Below are 17,413 nucleotides of genomic sequence, written 5' to 3' on the forward strand. Positions count from 1 at the left end.
AAATGAAAGAGAAGAAGGGGAGTCATTGATTTAAGGTTGTTTAAAGGAACATTTTGAAATGTAAATTAGAAAATTTAATAAAAATTATATATTAAAAAAGCCCCCAAAACCAACCATTTCAATGCACCCTGGGGGGAAAGTCATCAGGCCGCCTTGATCATTCCATTCCATTGCTTTTCCGGCGACTGTCGTTCAAACTGGGTTTGTTAACCCAGTTTTTGTCTTGGATTGGCTAAGTTCAGCCTGAGAACACGAAGCCTGTGTTTTCAACAGCTCAGATAGCAATCTTGAGACGTCTCTCTTGCGGGAGCGGAGCTCGTTGTCCTCCGTAGCGAGCTGCTTCTGAGCCCTGCTTCTTCTGCCCCAGTGGTCGAATGGAAACATCTGCTCTGTAAGTTCTGGTTTTGCGCGCCGGGTCCCTGTTTCCTGGTGGAAGCAGAAGTTGCAGCTTGCTGCTTCGTGACATCTGTCACAAGAAGGTGTCAGATCGAAAGCGAAGACAGACGGCCGAGGACGGGTGCCTGAGCGCTTGGGATGTTGAGGACGCCCCAAAGCCCTTGGGACCAAATTGAATAAGTGGGACAAGGTAAGAGGGGACTAAATGGAACCTGTGAGCCGCTTAGGGCCTGGATCTGTGAGAGGGTGGTGGGAAGGGCAGAGGATTTGGGGAAATGCAAAGGAATGGGTGAATGAAGAGAGACACTGATATTAGGGGCAGGGAGAGATTTCAGTGAGTCTTCCTATGAAATGTCTGAGGCTTCAGTCACCTACAAAGTTCAGAGGGCTGGAGCGGTGGAGCGACTGAGCTGTATGAGCTCAACAGTTTTATTTTATTTTATTATTTTATTTTATTTTATTTTATTTTATTTTATTTTATTTTGTACCGTATTTTTCGCTCTATAAGACGCACCAGAACACAAGACGCACCTAGTTTTTGGAGGAGGAAAACAAGAAAAAAAATATTCTGAATCTCCGAAGCCAGAACAGCAAGAGGGGTCGCTGCGCAGTGAAAGCAACAATCCCTCTTACTGTTCTGGCTTCTGGGATAGCTGCGCAGCCTAAATTCGCTCCATAAGAAGCACACACATTTCCCCTTACTTTTTAGGAGGGAAAAAGTGAGTCTTATAGAGCAAAAAATACGGTACTTCTGCAAGCCTTGGGGTTCTTGTCTGCAATTCTGGTGGCACTCACCACTTGCGTTTGCTGTGTAGCTGCTGTATAGACCAGCTGGCAGAGCTTGAGACTCTTCATCTCAGGGATGCGGGTTCAAATCCCACGCTGGGCAAGATTCCTGCATTGCAGGGGGGTTGGGCTAGATGACCCTCGCGACCCCTTCCAACTCTACAGTTCTGTGCCAGCTGTGATAGCTGAGCATGCATTGTGCAAATTGGACGCATACCTTGGAGTTGTTGTGGTGGTTAAAAAACATCCCATGTAAATTTTTCAGCAATGTAGTGCAGCAGTTAATCATGCGAGCTGCGTTTCTAGGTACAAAATTATCTCAGACACGCTTGGTGACTGTCAGACGAGTCATTGTTCCCTCAGCTTCAGCCACCCCTCAATCTCCAATATAGAGATGATTATGTTACTGACTTGCCTTCCACGGCAGTTGTGAGGGTTTGCTGAGATTTTGTACATGAAGCAGTTTCAACATTTGAAGTGCTCTTTTTATCTGCCTGTGGGAAACCCTGTTGTTCCTTAATTTGTTGTTGTTTAGTCGTTTAGTCGTGTCCGACTCTTCGTGACCCCATGGACCAGAGCACGCCAGGCACTCCTGTCTTCCACTGCCTCCCGCAGTTTGGTCAAACTCATGCTGGTCCAACCATCTCGTCCTCTGTCGTCCCCTTCTCCTTGTGCCCTCCATCTTTCCCAACATCAGGGTCTTTTCCAGGGAGTCTTCTCTTCTCATGAGGTGGCCAAAGTATTGGAGCCTCAGCTTCAGGATCTGTCCTTCCAGTGAGCACTCAGGGCTGATTTCCTTCAGAATGGAGAGGTTTGATCTTCTTGCAGTCCATGGGACTCTCAAGTTCCTAAATTATAGATCAATAATGGCAGAAAATGTTTTCTGAGACAGCCTGCCCCCTACTACCAATAATAATAATAATAATCCCATGCCTTTGACTTGTCTCTTTTGTTTCGTTCTAGAACACCTCATTTCTTACTCTGGCAATGCTTGTTTTGCATTGTGAAGCAGACGGTAGGTGCATTTCAGCCCTTTGTGTCAACTGTTCTCATCCACAGGTTGGGATCGGGGCCAGCCCTGCCATTGGGTAGACTGAGGCAGGTTCCTCAAGAGGCAGGGGCAGAGGTGGGGCAGAGGGGTTTCGATTTCTGGGAAGTGAGTTGAGAGATGACCTAACCTGGGGAGAAAACAGCAAAGACCCGATGAAGTGAGCACAGCAGAGGTTATATTTTCTGAGAATCCTCCGGAAAAACAATCTCTCAAAGGACCAGATAATGGCATTTTACCATTGTACTGTGGAGAGTGTATTAACTTATGGTCTGTGTGTGTGGTTTGGGAGCTGCATGGTCAGGGGAAAAACAATGCTGTCCAGGGTTGTAAAGACTGCAGAGAGAATAATTGGGTGCACTCTTCCCACCTTGGATCAAATCTATGCTGCCAGGTGCCATAAGAAAGCTGCAGAGATAGCGCAGGATAGTGCGCACCCCGGAAATGATCTCTTTCAGCTTCTGCCTTCTGGAAGAAGGTACAGGGTTATTAAGATTAGGACTAGCCACCTGAGAAACAGTTTCTACTCAAATGCAATTCTGGTTCTAAACGCAGCATAAGGAGTCTCTATAGTATATTGTATTTTAAAATGGGGTTTCAGAGTTTTTAGGGGTTTTTGAATGTCTTACGTAGATTTTTTAATTTCATTGTTCTCTATGGGACAATGACAATAAAGATATCGTATCGTATCATTAATGCCCATTTAGAACACATGGCTTCCCCCCCAAGAATCCTGGCAAGTGTAGTTTACTATCCGCCGGCCTAGAGTTCCTGGCGGCTTTTAACAATCTACTGCTTCCAGCTTTGTGCCTCAGCGTGGGGTTGGTGGCGCCATAGGAAATGGAGTTCTCCCAGGGGCTGTGGAAACTGCACCTCCCATGGACCCCCGAGCTGGGATGTGCTGTTACCCAGAACGTCAGAGCCACAAAGGCGAGAGAAGACACCCCAAAACTCATTCTCCTCCTCTGCGTGGACCCCTTCACCTCTGTTCTCATCACCAGCAGGAGTGCCTGTTTGGCCCCACAGCTGTGGGTGTTTGGGCCGTGAGTGCCATGCAGTGTGCAAGGCCCCGGCACCGAAATTTGTGGGTGTCCGGCCCCTTCATGGGGAATTCTGTGGGTGCTCAGGCACCCAGGTTCCTGGGGAGTTGGCGCCTATGTCACCAAGGCATGGAAAATGGGGAGAATACATTTTTGGGTGGCAGCTTTTGACGATGAGGTAGGGCAGCTGAAACGAGCAGGTAATTTTCTCAAGCCCTCAGATTGGCTCAGGCAAACGTCATGATTTATTCTGCTGTGTTCCTTTGTGTGTATTGTGGATGCTTTGAAAAAAAGAAATCAGGTAATTTGTGTGAGCTAATCCAACAGGAGCTTGGGATAGGCGGCAGAACTTTTCAAAAAGCATTTTTCCTCAACTAACTCAAAAGGGCATGTGAAAGGGCACGTTTTAAATCTTCCCTTTAAATATTCAAACACACATTTACCTAGATGAAAGAGCGTCATGATGAATCGTGCACTTTAATAGCAAATAACTGTCATTTCACGAAAGCTGAATTTAAAAATGTCCTAACTCTAATACAGTGGAGCCTTGGTTTTTCGAGCGTCTCAGAAGCCAAACAATTTGGAAGCCGAACGCCGAAACCCGGAAATAATTGCTTGCATTTTCGAACGTGCCTCAGACGTTGAACGGCTTCCGCTGTGTGTTTTTCCATTTTTTCAATGGATTTTGCCGACCGCCTATTGATCCTTGGTTTTTGAACGTTTTGAAAGTTGAACCGTCTTCTGGAACAGATTATGCTTGAAAACTGAGGTTCCACACTGTGTGTGTGTGTGTGTGTGTGTGTGTACACACACACACACACAGTGGTACCTCGGGTTAAGTACTTAATTCATTCCGGAGGTCTGTTCTTAACCTGAAACTGTTCTTAACCTGAAGCACCACTTTAGCTAATGGGGCCTCCTGCTGCCGCCACGCCACCGGAGCACAATTTCTGTTCTCATCCTAAAGCAAAGTTCTTAACCCGAGGTACTATTTCTGGGTTAGTGGAGTCTGTACCCTGAAGGGTCTGTAACCTGAAGTGTCTGTAACCCGAGGTACTACTGTATATATACATACAGTCGTACCTCGGGTTACAGGCGCTTCAGGTTGCATTTTTTTGGGTTACAGACCGCCGAAACCCAGAAGTACCGGAACGGGTTACTTCCGGGTTTCGGCGGTCGCGCATGTGCAGAAGTGCCGAATTGCAACCTGTGCATGAGCAGACATGCCACTGCGGGTTGCAAACACTGCGGGTTGTGAACGTGCATCCCGCACGAATCACGTTCACAACCCGAGCGTCCACTCTGTGTGTGTGTGTGTGTGTGATAGCTGCCAATGTTTCCCTTTTTTTAAGGGAAATACCCTTATTCCGAATAGGATTCCTCACAAGGAAAGGGAAAAGTTGACAGCTATGGTATGTGTGTGTGTACACACACACACACACACACACACACACACAAAACAACACCAGAACCCCCACTCTGGAACAGGCTGGCACTATCTCCTCTCTCTCTCTCTCTCTGGCTGAAATAATTTCCTGAGGCGGCATCTGTTCACCAGATACTCTGTCGGCAGTGGAGGTGTTGGGGCCTGGCACCCAGCCATGCCACCCTCTGGAATGGGCGCTGGGTGGAAGAGGTCTTGCTCTAGCCCGCTCAGGCCTACATCCTCAGCAGGGGTGACATGAACTACAGCTAGTTTTCGTTCCAAGACGAGGAGTGGGATCATAGGCGAGAGGAACGGGGGGCAAGGTGGGGGACTGGGCTCCCTGGCACTGACGGCGTCACATCTTCCCAACTACGCAGATCGCTGCCAAATCACAAAGTGGCTGCTCTTCGGAGGAGGAGCTGCCATTCTCCTGATGCTGTTGGTTATCGTGATCCTCTCCATCTGCCTCTGCCGGGTCTGCAAAAGAGGTAACAATCTCGTTGCGAAATATCTGGGAACAGCCTCTAAAGCAGGAGAGGAAAACTTCCTGAAACAAAGGACATCCTTTTTTAAAATCAAAACCTTTTTAGCTGAGAGGTTGATCCTTGCTGGAGAGCCTGCAAAGTCCTAAATCCCTGTTCCTGAAATGAGTGAGGAAGGGGAGAATTGTTCTGAAGTTGAGAATACTTTCCTCAAATCAGTCCTGGTCCCCAACAGTTAGGAAACCTCAATAAGTTTATTGGCTTTGCATTTCGCAGAGACCTGATCTTGGGGGGGGGGGGGGAGGACATATTTCTGTGGTCGCGTGTGCAGAAGGTCCCGAATTCAATTCCTGGCATCTCCCTGCGCAAGGCTTCCTGCCTGACACCCTGGAGAGAGGCTGCCAGTCAGTGTAGACAATATTGAACTGAGTACGCCAAGGATCTGACTCAGCATAAAGCTGCCTCCTATGTCCGTACAAACTACGTCTCCTGGTCTAGGGTGAGGACCAGAACACAGATACAGGGCCCCTTTCAGACATCTTTTGTTTTGTGTATTTATTATTTCAGACCCTCCAAGTGTCCCTATTTTCCGGGAAAATTCCTGGATTTACGGAAGCCATCCTAGTTTCTGATTTGATCTCAGGATGTCCCACTTTTCCTTAGGATGTTCCTATTTTCATTGGAGAAAAGTTGGAGGGTATGGAGTTATCCAACCCCCGAGCCAAGGAGATAAGTAACTAGGCAACCTTTAGAAGACATCTGAAGATAGCCCTGGATAGGGAAATTTTAAAAAGCGTTTTATTATGTTTTTGTTTGTTGGAAGCCGTCCAGAGTGGCTTGGGCAACCCAGTCAAATGGGGTGGGGTATAAATCATAAACTACTTGTTGTTGTTGTTGTTGTTATGGAATAGGATGTCCCTATTTTAATCAGAGAAATGTTGGAGGGTATGTTATTGATCATATTTATTATCAAGGATCGCAGGTAAGCAAAGAAAAAGTGATGAAGCAATTTATTAAAATCTTTAAAATTATAGAATTGTAGAGTTCAAAAGGACCCTGAGGATCATCTAGTTCTTTTTTTTAAAAGATATTTATTAGAGGTTTGGGAATTACAGAAAGAAGAAAAAGAAAGAAAAGGAAACAATATAAAGTTAACAGAACATACATTACAGTTACAATAAAAAAAACCACTACAACAGTACAACAAAAAACAAAAAACAAAAAAACGAAAAAGAGAAAAATGAAAAAAACCAATACATTAAACACACACATCCAATATTCCATATCTTTACCTTTCATTAACTTGATTCATCGACCTCCTCACACCTCCCTTTTTTTGTATTCTATTTCAATTAACTATTTCAGCAAATTCTTTCCATCTTACTCAATTTTTGTTCTATAATTTATCTTAACATTCTAACCTTAAATTTTCCATTTTATCCCGTTATCAATCCAATTTTACTTAAGTCTTTATTACATTTCTGCTAAAACCATATAACTTCATTCCAGCAGAGGACCATCTAGTTCAACCTGCTTCGATTCAGAAACCTCAACAAAAGCATCCATGACAGATTCAAAATATCTCCAGTACAGTGGTACCTCTAGTTAAGAACTTAATTCGTTCTGGAGGTCCATTCTTAACCTGAAACTGAGGTACCACTTTAGCTAATGGGGCCTCCCGCTGCCGCCGCCACGCAATTTCTGTTCTCATTCTGAGGTAAAATTCTTAACCCGAGGTACTATTTCTGTATTAGTGGAGTCTGTAACCTGAAGCGCCTGTAACCCGAGGTACCCCTGTACAGATATGGACAGGGAAATAACTCAACCTAAAAATCCCCTGCTAGAATACGAAATCCCACTTTCAACAATAATTTTAGTAAGTATTTTATTATTTATACCCCTCACATCCACCTGGGTTTCCCCAGCCCCTCTTGGCGGCTTCCAACACACATAAAAGCACTTGCAGGTGTTTGTGGGATGGCAGACTGCTTTGTTTCCACAATCAGTGCATGCCTGGCCACTTCCTACTGAAATCCAGTTGGCTTTCCACACCACAAATGTTCTGGGTTACTGTTGTTTTTATTCATAAAAAAATATTTATATACTACTATATTTTTTTAAAAAAAACCCTAAGCAATTTACAGCTATATATATTTATAACGCGGGTGGCGCTGTGGGTAAAAGCGGGTGGGGACGCGGGTGGCGCTGTGGGTAAAAGCCTCAGCGCCTAGGGCTTGCCGATCGAAAGGTCGGCGGTTCGAATCCCCGTGTCGGGGTGCGCTCCCGTTGCTCGGTCCCAGCGCCTGCCAACCTAGCAGTTCGAAAGCACCCCCGGGTGCAAGTAGATAAATAGGGACCGCTTACCAGCGGGAAGGTAAACGGCGTTTCCGTGTGCTGTGCTGGCTCGCCAGATGCAGCTTTGTCACGCTGGCCACGTGACCCGGAAGTGTCTCCGGACAGCGCTGGCCCCTGGCCTCTTAAGTGAGATGGGCGCACAACCCTAGAGTCTGTCAAGACTGGCCCGTACGGGCAGGGGTACCTTTACCTTACCTTATATTTATAACAAAAATGCACAAACCTTTAAAATCAGAGACCACCAGCCAACCATTATGGGAAGATGTAGGGTAAAAGCACCTCTCTGGATGGCAATAAGGCACCAAATATACCAAAATGATATGTGGATGACCCAGTGTACATCTACCACTCACATACTTATATTGCATCAGTGATATACAGTGGTACCTCAGGTTACATACACTTCAGGTTACATATGCTTCAGGTTACAGACTCCACTAACCCAGAAATAGTGCTTCAGGTTAAGAACTTTGCTTCAGGATGAGAACAGAAATCGTGCTCCGGTGGTGTGGCGGCAGCAGGAGGCCCCATTAACTGAAGTGGTGCTTCAGGTTAAGAACAGTTTCAGGTTAAGTACGAACCTCCGGAACGAATTAAATACTTAACCCGAGGTACCACTGTATTGTCAAAAGCTCCTGGGGGAAAACAAACAAATCCAAAGAAATATTCTGGAGGGACCTATAAATCAGATATTTCACTTCGTCAAATACTTTTAAGGATCACTTTTGTATACACAGAAAATCGCCGTGCGAGCAGCTATAAAGTTTGGCTGCTACCGGGACCCAACGCAACCACATTTTAAGAAGCGGGGGCTGTAAATTGCCTTGGGAGCAACAGAATGTCTTGACAATGTTGCTTCTCCCAGTGACATTGCCTGGAAAAAATAGGTGGTTACCCTATGCAAGCTTTGCGTGCCTGCATGTAAAGTATTTTTGTACTTCTGCAAACCTCGGGTTTTTCCCAAGCCTGTGGATGTGTGATGATTATGGAGAATGCAGTGGCTAAGTTTTGGTTATTAAGGCAGCTTCCTGGGCCCCTGAGTGCTGTAAAAAATAAAGCACAACCTGAGAAAAGAAGAATATAAAAGAATATAAAATGAAAGCAAACACACCTTTAATTCACAATTTTAATAATTTATACCCTGCCCATCTGGCTGGGTTTCCCCAGCCACACTGGGCAGCTTTCAACAGAATATTAAAATACAATAATCTATTAAACATTAAAAGCTTCCCTAAACAGGGCTGCTTTCAGATGTCTTCTAAAAGTCTGGTAGTTGTTTTTCTCTTTGACATCTGGTGGGAGGGTGTTCCACAGGGCGGGTGCCACTACCGAGAAGGCCCTCTGCCTGGTTCCCTGTAACTTGGCTTCTCACAGTGAGGGAACCGCCAGAAGGCCCTCGGCGCTGGACCTCAGTGTCCAGGCAGAACGATGGGGGTGGAGATGCTCCTTTGGGTATAACAAGTGTTTTTGTTTTCCTTCGCAGGAAAGAAGCGGAAACCTATAGAAGTAAGTATGGTGTGATTTAGAGATAATCACCAAGTGGGCAGAGGAGGTTGGGTGAGGAAGAACTGTACACATTTGCAGCATGTAGATTCGGGATCCACAGACAAACTAGAGGGATGGGGAATGGCTCAAAGGAGCTTTATTCTCCGGAGCTCCTGAGGCAAACTTGCGCAACAACCTCTGTGGAGTCCTGCAGATGTCGTGGGCTCCCAGCCCCATCATCCCAAGCCAGCCTGTCCCAAACATCACCACATTGGCTACCCTGCCCTAGGCCTCTGGAACTGCCTGGGCCCTGTGGCTCTCGGGCAAGTCCTCACATCACCAACCTTCATAGTGCTAAGGGAGCATCTCTAGACTCTAAATTCTATCAATACAGAAGGTCATCCCTGAGATAAATTCAAGGTGTTAGAGCTGATCATTGTGGTTTTGGAACGGCTTGTCTTAAAAATAGTGCTCGTCCCATGAGCTGCACACTGGCCTGAGCTCGGTGTAGTGTCTAGGGATTTTGGAGTGGAAATTGCCAACGTTCACTGGTTTGCTTCATGTCCAGAAATTGGAAACCAACCCAGTGTGTATGTTGTTGTAGGGACGTGGGTGGCGCTGTGGCCTAAACCACTGAGCCTCTTGGGCTTGCTGATCAGAAGGTCGGCGGTTCGAATCCCCGTGACGGGGTGAGCTCCTCTTGCTCGGTCCCAGCTCCTGCCAACCTAGCCGTTCGAAAGCACGCCAGCGCAAGTAGATAAATAGGTACCGCTGCGGCGGGAAGGTAAACGGCGTTTCCGTGTGCTCTGGTTTCCGTCACAGTGTCCTGTTGCGCCAGAAGCGTTTTAGTCATGCTGGCCACACAACCTAGAAAGCTGTCTGTGGACAAACTCTGGCTCCCTCACCCTGAAAGCGAGATGAGCGCTGCAACCCCTTAGTCGCCTTTGACTGGATTTAACCATCCAGGGGTCCTTTACCTTTTTTACCTGTACAGTGGTGCCTCGCAAGACGAAATTAATCCGTTCCGCGAGTCTCTTCGTCTAGCGGTTTTTTCGTCTTGCGAAGCAACCCTATTAGCGGATTAGCGCTATTAGCGCTATTAGCGGTTTAGCGGCGGTTTAGCGGCTATTAGCGGCTATTAGCGGCTATTAGCGGCTATTAAAGGCTTAAGGGATTAGCGGATTAGCTGCTAAAAGGCTATTAGCAGTTTAGCGCCTTAGAAAAAGGGGGTGGGGAGCGGAAAAAAACCTCAAGAATCGCAAGACATTTTCATCTTGAGAAATTCGTCCTGCGAAGCACCTCTGAAAACGGAAAACCCTTTCGTCTAGCGGGTTTTCCGTCTTGCGAGGCATTCGTCTTGCGGGGCACCACTGTATGTTGTTGTGGCTGCTTTCAGCCCATAAATGACACTTAATTATGTCCTAACCCCCCTCCCCCAATCTGTATTGCATTTCCTTTTCATTGGAATAAGCTAATGACAACGTAATGTAATGCTAATGATGTACAGTATTCCCTCATCTTAGGCAGGGGTTCAGTTCTGAGGGTTAAGCATGTAGTCAAATCTTTGGCGGTACCCTGTGGCTAGTGGGTGAGAGGGGGAGGGAACACCCCATCATTACCAAAACTGGCATGCCAAGTGGGCCTCACTGGGCCCACTTGCTGCCATGGAAATGGAAGGCTAGGGATGTTCACGTGAGATCTCGCGGGATCTTAGATTCTCCCGCGTGATCTCAGGGAGCATTCCAGAACTGGTGTGCTAAGTGGACCTTGCCCCCAAGTGGACCTGGTACAAAAAGAGCACTCCACCTTGCGTGGGACTAGACTTGCGCAATTTCAACCAGCCTGCCTTTAAGCACATATGTTTGAAATTGTGCGCGTGAAATTAGGACGTCCTGCAATATGGCTAATGTCATTTTTGGTGGGAGATGAACTGCAGCGGAACAGAAACAGCGCTGCATGTGAGAAATCCAAGGAGGAATGGGGGGGGGGAATACCTAAATACGTCCCTAGTGATGTCCAGCCAGTGTCTTCTTGACACTGTACCACTTTGGACTGTGGACAAGGGCTCACATGACTAAATAGGGGGAGGGCAGGGTAAATCTTTATACACGTGGAAAACTGATGTATCAGGAGGGAGGCCAAGCTGAAAACCCTCTTCCTGTCTTCTATTTTTCTATGTGGAGAGTTGGGGTTTTTTCGTCCAGAATAATTCAAGCCTATGAGGGCACATCTAAAGTCTGGTACAGTCCAGAGAAACAAGTTTAGCTCCTCAGTGGAGGCTGGATTAAAAAAAATGCAGAAGAAGTGCGCAACCCAAAAAAAGGACTCAGATTTGCATAAAATTTGAGCAGTGGGATGAAACTGAATTCTGCTGAACTGTGACCAGAATTGTGGTGGTGGAGGTGATAGGGCTAAATTTGTACTTGCTGCAGAAAGTGGGTGGGTAGAGAGGAAATCAACTGATACAGCAAAGGCCCAAATACAGATATTTTTATTCCAGTCAAGGGACTAAGGCTGCAACCTTAACCCCACTTACCTATGAATAAGTTCCGTTGAACTCAGTGGGGGTTCCTTCTGGGTGCACACAATTGAACAACACAATACGAACCAGGGCTGGATTTTGACCCATCAGGGAAGCGCTCCAGTTTAAAGCATTGCAAAACAGGGAAAACAGGTAGAGAAAAACGGGGCTCTGCCTCACCGTCTGGTGGCACAATGTTATATCTCATATACAACGCGCATAAATCGCTTTTTCTTTACCAGTCTAGCTGAGCCCCAGGTCTAGGCAGAGTCAGTCCTGTTGAGTTCCATAGGCTTACTCCCAGGATGCAGTTCTGCAACCAAACAATATTTACCAAAAAATATATATGCATCTACCGTATTTAAAGTAAAAGTGTGCATAGAAATGAGTGGTGAAAGGAACATGCAAAAATGTATTATACTAGGATGAATTGCTTGCAAAAAAATGTGTACATCGCTCAAAGCTGCATACAAAAAATGTGCCCATTCAGAGAAATTCACACTAAAATGCTGAATAATTTTCATTGCGATCTTTTTGTAAAACTAACTAACTAACTAACTAACTAACTAACTAACTAACTAACTGCTTCAGGAATGCGGAGAACTGATTGGAAAAGTAGGAAACCGAGAGAACCAAAACTGAACTAAATCCATGCCTATTGTGAGGTCAGGGACGCGGGTGGCGCTGCGGGTTAAACCACAGAGCCTAGGACTTGCCGATCAGAAGGTCGGCGGTTTGAATCCCCGCAACGGGATGAGCTTCCATTGTTCGGTCCTTGCTCCTGCCAACCTAGCAGTTCGAAAGCACATCAAAGTGCAAGTAGATAAATAGGTACCGCTCCAGCGGGAAGGTAAACGGCATTTCCGTGTGCTGCTCTGGTTCGCCAGAAGCGGCTTAGTCATGCTGGCCACATGACCCAGAAGCTGTCTGCGAACAAACGCCGGCTCCCTCGGCCTATAGAGCGAGATGAGCACTGCAACCCTAGAGTCGGTCACAACTGGACCTAATGGTCAGGGGTCCCTTTACCTTTACCTTTATTGTGAGGTCAGGTGAGGGAAACATAGCCCTCACAGGCGGAGATAAGTAGAGATGGGCTTGAGACCCTCCCTGACAGGTGAATTCTGCCAATGGTGCCTTCTGCCATCATCCAAGCACTGTGCCCAGGGAACTCCCAGGGGCCAACAAGGATGGAGGAGGTGGTATGGCGGTGGTGGTGGGGCTGAATTTCACGTTCCGGTTCGAATTAACCAGCCCGCTCTTCTCATCTTTTGGTACTAACCGACGTGACCTCTTGCTGTATCCTTCCCTATCCCTAGGGTGTGGCCGGCAATCCGGATGAAGCTAGCTTGCATTACGCTGAATTGCAGAACCTCCCCGATTCCAATAGGGGGCAGTGTGATGGGGGGACCTGCCCAGCCCCTTTGGCATCTCTCAACAACGACTATGCTACAGTGGCAGAGCTAAAGGAAACGGCCGATCAGGGAAGCCGCTGCAGGCCTGAGCCAAACAAAGAGGACGGGGCGGATGGCGCGGTGAGTGGGGACCAGTCGCTCATGGAACAGGACTGAACTGGACTGGAATGGGAGATTCAGCGAGGGGAAGAAGGTTCTGTGCTTGATGTGGACTGTGTATCTGTTGTGTGCTCGGATTCTGGCCCCAGAGAAGCTGAAACATTCTGCCATTGGACTGTTTGATGCAGGCTGAATATCTTTGCATAGATCTTGTGGGGAAGGGGTGTGCCTAATTTATTTTGCTCTCCCCTTTTCGCAACTGCAAGCAATTTGGATTCCATTTTCGCAAAGGGGATGCAGGCATAGGCAAACTCCAGCCTTCCTACAATCCCCATCATCCCCTACCACTGGTCCTGTTAGCTAGGGATGATGGGAATTGTAGTCCGAAACATCTGGAGGGCCGGAGTTTGCCTATGCCTGCCCAAGCTCATCTCTACAGCCGCTGACACGCTGTCATGGACTTGGAGACCTGGGTTCAAGTCTCCAATGGGTTGGGCTTCAGATAAGCCATTCATCTTAGGCTGACCTACCTCTCAGGCTGGACCCCCATGTATGGAACAATAGGTGGGGTGCAAAACGTGAATATATGTGAATATATATATCATGAGGACTAGCCTAGAAGAAAACCAATTCTGTGACAGAAAGCAGGTTCCGTATCTGCGCTGTGACATCTCACCGGACTTCCCAGCATGTCAGAGCTGAAAACAGGGAGACTCTTTCTTGTATATTGCCAGTATCTGCATTTTCACCCTGCCCTCTCTCATTACACAAAGCTGTTATTTTCCTACTGTACACTATCTTCGTTGAGTCTACAATAGTCTTTCTTTCGCTTCCCCTCAAAGCAAGGTGCACCAGTAAAACTTACTGTGGAGGTCTCCTCATTTTATTTTTATTTTTCAAATAATCTTACAACGAATGTGGCTGAAATGCTGTAGGACGTCTTCAAGTCAAACTCATTCAGCGACATTCACTGTCTGGTTGCTGGAGGAATGGAATGGAGCATTGCAGCAGTGCAAGGGGCATTTATGTGCTAAAAAAGGGTAAAGGTAAAGGACCCCTGACAGTTAAGTCCAGTCGCAAACGACTCTGGGGTTGCAGCACTCGAACTGCTAGGTTGGCAGGAGCAGGGACCGAGCAACGGGAGCTCACCCCGTCACGGGGATTTGAATCGCCAATCTTCTGATTGGCAAGCCCAAGAGGCTCAGTGGTTTTAGACCACCACCCACGTTCCGATTTATGTGCTAGGCTACCCTAATCTCATGCCCTTCAACTTCAGATGTATATAGAGAGGTGACATTTAATAATAATAATAATAATAATAATAATAATAATAATAATAATAATAATAATTTATTATTTGTACCCCGCCCATCTGGCTGGGTTTCCCCAGCCACTCTGGGCAGCTTCCACAGAGACCAAAAATACACTAAAATGTCACACATTAAAAACTTCCCTGAACAGGGCTGCCTTAAGATGTCTTCTGAATGTCAGGTAGTTGTTTATTTCCTCGACATCTGGTGGGAGGGCGTTCCACAGGGCGGGCGCCACTACCGAGAAGGCCCTCTGCCTGGTTCCCTGTAACTTGGCTTCTCACAGTGAGGGAACCGCCAGAAGGCCCTCGGTGCTGGACCTCAGTGTCCGGGCAGAACGATAGGGGTGGAGACGCTCCTTCAAGGGGGGGGGGGAAGAGACAGGGGTGTGTTGCTTTGGCAGATAGGTGGACTATGCTTCAAAGGATGACTGAATGTGCAAATGGAGGGGAAAAATAAATAAACTCTGAGAATAGAACTGCCCCAAATGATACTCGAGCAAGAAAAGAGAAAGATCCTCTTTTGAGGTTCTGAGCGTGTTGCTCTTTCCTTCTCTCCCACGGAAAAAGCGGGTGGGTAAGTTTCAAGAAAAGAGGAAGGCTTTGCACTTCCTCTCGCCTCCTCAGTCAGGAAGCTTTGAAAAGGAGAAGAAAAATAAAGTCTGTTGCAGGACACATGCTTTGCATGCAGCACTTAAAAGATTTTGGCACCCTCATGTACAGTGGTACCTCAGGTTACAGACGCTTCAGGTTACAGACTCCGCTAACCCAGAAATAGTACCTTGGGTTAAGAACTTTACCTCAGGATGAGAACAGAAATCGCGCGGCGACAGCGGGAGGCCCCATTAGCTATAGTGGTACCTCAGTTTAAGAACAGTTTCAGGTTAAGAATGGACCTCCGGAACGAATTAAGTTCTTAACCCGAGGTACCACTGTATATCTAATTCAAAATATAAACAAGAATCAACCATGAAATAAAAATAAAATAAAATAAAAATGAAACAAAACCAACAGTAAGGTGGAAAACGATGTTTACTTTTGTACACTTCCATTATCTATATTTGAAAGTAAATTCTGCTACTTTTTCTAATTGCAAAGTCTTTCATCAGATCCTCAAAACGAATCTTACGTAACACATCTGCTTCCCACACTGAGCAGAAGAGATGAGGCACCCAGCCTGCGCCTTGTTGCGTAGTTGTTCTGTCGGGTTTTTTAACATATTTCTGCTGAGAAAACGAACGTTCAGCTGAGCAATTTTGTCACCGTTAATGTGAAAAATCCGGCAATGGAAAATCTCCATGGTACCCCCCCCCCCCACTTCCCTTGATGCCCTAAGCACATGCTTATTTTCCTTAATGGTTAATCCAGCTCTGGCATGTCGAAGGCCACAGGCTTAATCCCCACCATCTCCATGGTGGGCTAGGAGAGAACTGTGTCTGAAAAGCATGGAGATTGTCCCTGCCAGCCAGTGTACGCAGTACTGCCTCTGCTAAATGACCCCTGGGCCTGGCTCATTGCCTGGAGGCGGTTGGAGGGTGGATGGCAGCTAATAGATTGAGGTTGAATCCTGACAAGATAAAAGTACTGTTTTGGGGGGACAGGAAGCGGTTGGGTGTGGGGGATTCCCTGGTCCTGAATGGGGTAACTGTGCCCCTGAAGGACCAGGTGCACAGCCTAGGAGTCATTTTGGACTCACAGCTGTCCATGGTGGCGCAGGTTAACTCTGTGTCCAGGGCAGCTGTTTACCAGCTCCATCTGGTACGCAGGCTAAGATCCTATCTGCCTGCGGACTGCCTCGCCAGAGTGGTGCACGCTCTGGTTATCTCCCACTTGGACTACTGCAATGCGCTCTACGTGGGGCTACCTTTGAAGGTGACCCAGAAACTGCAATTAATCCAGAATGCGGCAGCTAGACTGGTGACTGGGAGTGGCCGCTGGGACCACATAACACTGGTTCTGAGAGATCTGCATTGGCTCCCAGTACATTTCCGAGCACAATTCAAAGTGTTGGTGCTGACCTTCAAAGCCCTCAACAGCCTCGGTCCAGTATACCTGAAGGAGTGTCTCCACCCCCATCGTTCAGCCCAGATACTGAGATCCAACGCCAAGGGCCTTCTGGTGGTTCCCTCATTGTGAGAAGTGAGGCTGCAGGGAACCAGGCAGAGGGCCTTCTCGGTAGTGGCACCCGCCCTGTGGAAAGCCCTCCCGTCAGATGTCAAAGAGATAAACAACTACCTGACATTCAGAAGACATCTGAAGGCAGCCCTGTTCAGGGAAGTTTTAATATTTAACGCTGTGCTGTTTTTAGCACTTAGAATCATAGAATCATAGAATCATAGAATCATAGAGTTGGAAGAGACCACAAGGGTCATCGAGTCCAACCCCCTGCCAAGCAGGAAACACCATCAGAGCACTCCTGACATATGGTTGTCAAGCCTCTGCTTAAAGACCTCCAAAGAAGGAGACTCCACTACACTCCTTGGCAGCAAATTCCACTGTCGAACAGCTCTTACTGTCAGGAAGTTCTTCCTAATGTTTAGGTGGAATCTTCTTTCTTGTAGTTTGTATCCATTGCTCCGTGTCCGCTTCTCTGGAGCAGCAGAAAACAACCTTTCTCCCTCCTCTATGTGACATCCTTTTATATATTTGAACATGGCTATCATATCACCCCTTAACCTCCTCTTCTCCAGGCTAAACATGCCCAGCTCCCTTAGCCGATCCTCATAAGGCATTGTTTCCAGGCCTTTGACTTGATTGGGAGCCGCCCAGAGTGGCTGGGGAAACTCAGCCAGATGGGTGTGGTATAAATAATAAATTATTATTATTATTATTATTATTATTATTATTATTATTATTATCATCATCATTCAAAGGCAGCTTCCTATGCTCCTACGACTGACAACTCCCCACCCATCTGTGGCCTGGCTGATGCAACAAAGGGGTAATATGTAGTTCACGCTTAGGAGGTGCTGGCTCTCTGGCTAAAATGCAACATAGCTGGCTCTCAGTGCTGGCTGCAACCTGCCCCCTTTCCCATTTTCCTCTTTTGCTCCT

The 17,413-nt window shown here is 46.9% G+C and overlaps 1 protein-coding gene across 1 annotated transcript; it reads left to right on the forward strand.

Moving 5' to 3' along the window:
- The first annotated feature begins 340 nt into the window (after positions 1–340).
- Positions 341–13,925, forward strand: LST1 (leukocyte specific transcript 1). The gene is made up of 5 exons (XM_083426868.1): positions 341–586; positions 2,146–2,197; positions 5,074–5,184; positions 9,017–9,039; positions 12,856–13,925. The coding sequence occupies exons 2-5, from the start codon at positions 2,170–2,172 to the stop codon at positions 13,105–13,107; spliced, it is 414 nt and encodes a 137-aa protein (XP_083282994.1). The 5' UTR covers positions 341–586; positions 2,146–2,169; the 3' UTR covers positions 13,108–13,925.
- The last annotated feature ends 3,488 nt before the right edge of the window (positions 13,926–17,413 follow it).

The sequence above is a fragment of the Podarcis tiliguerta genome, assembly GCF_965153285.1.
Source record: "Podarcis tiliguerta genome assembly, chromosome: 2".
In the NCBI taxonomy this organism is placed as follows: Eukaryota; Metazoa; Chordata; class Lepidosauria; order Squamata; family Lacertidae; genus Podarcis; species Podarcis tiliguerta.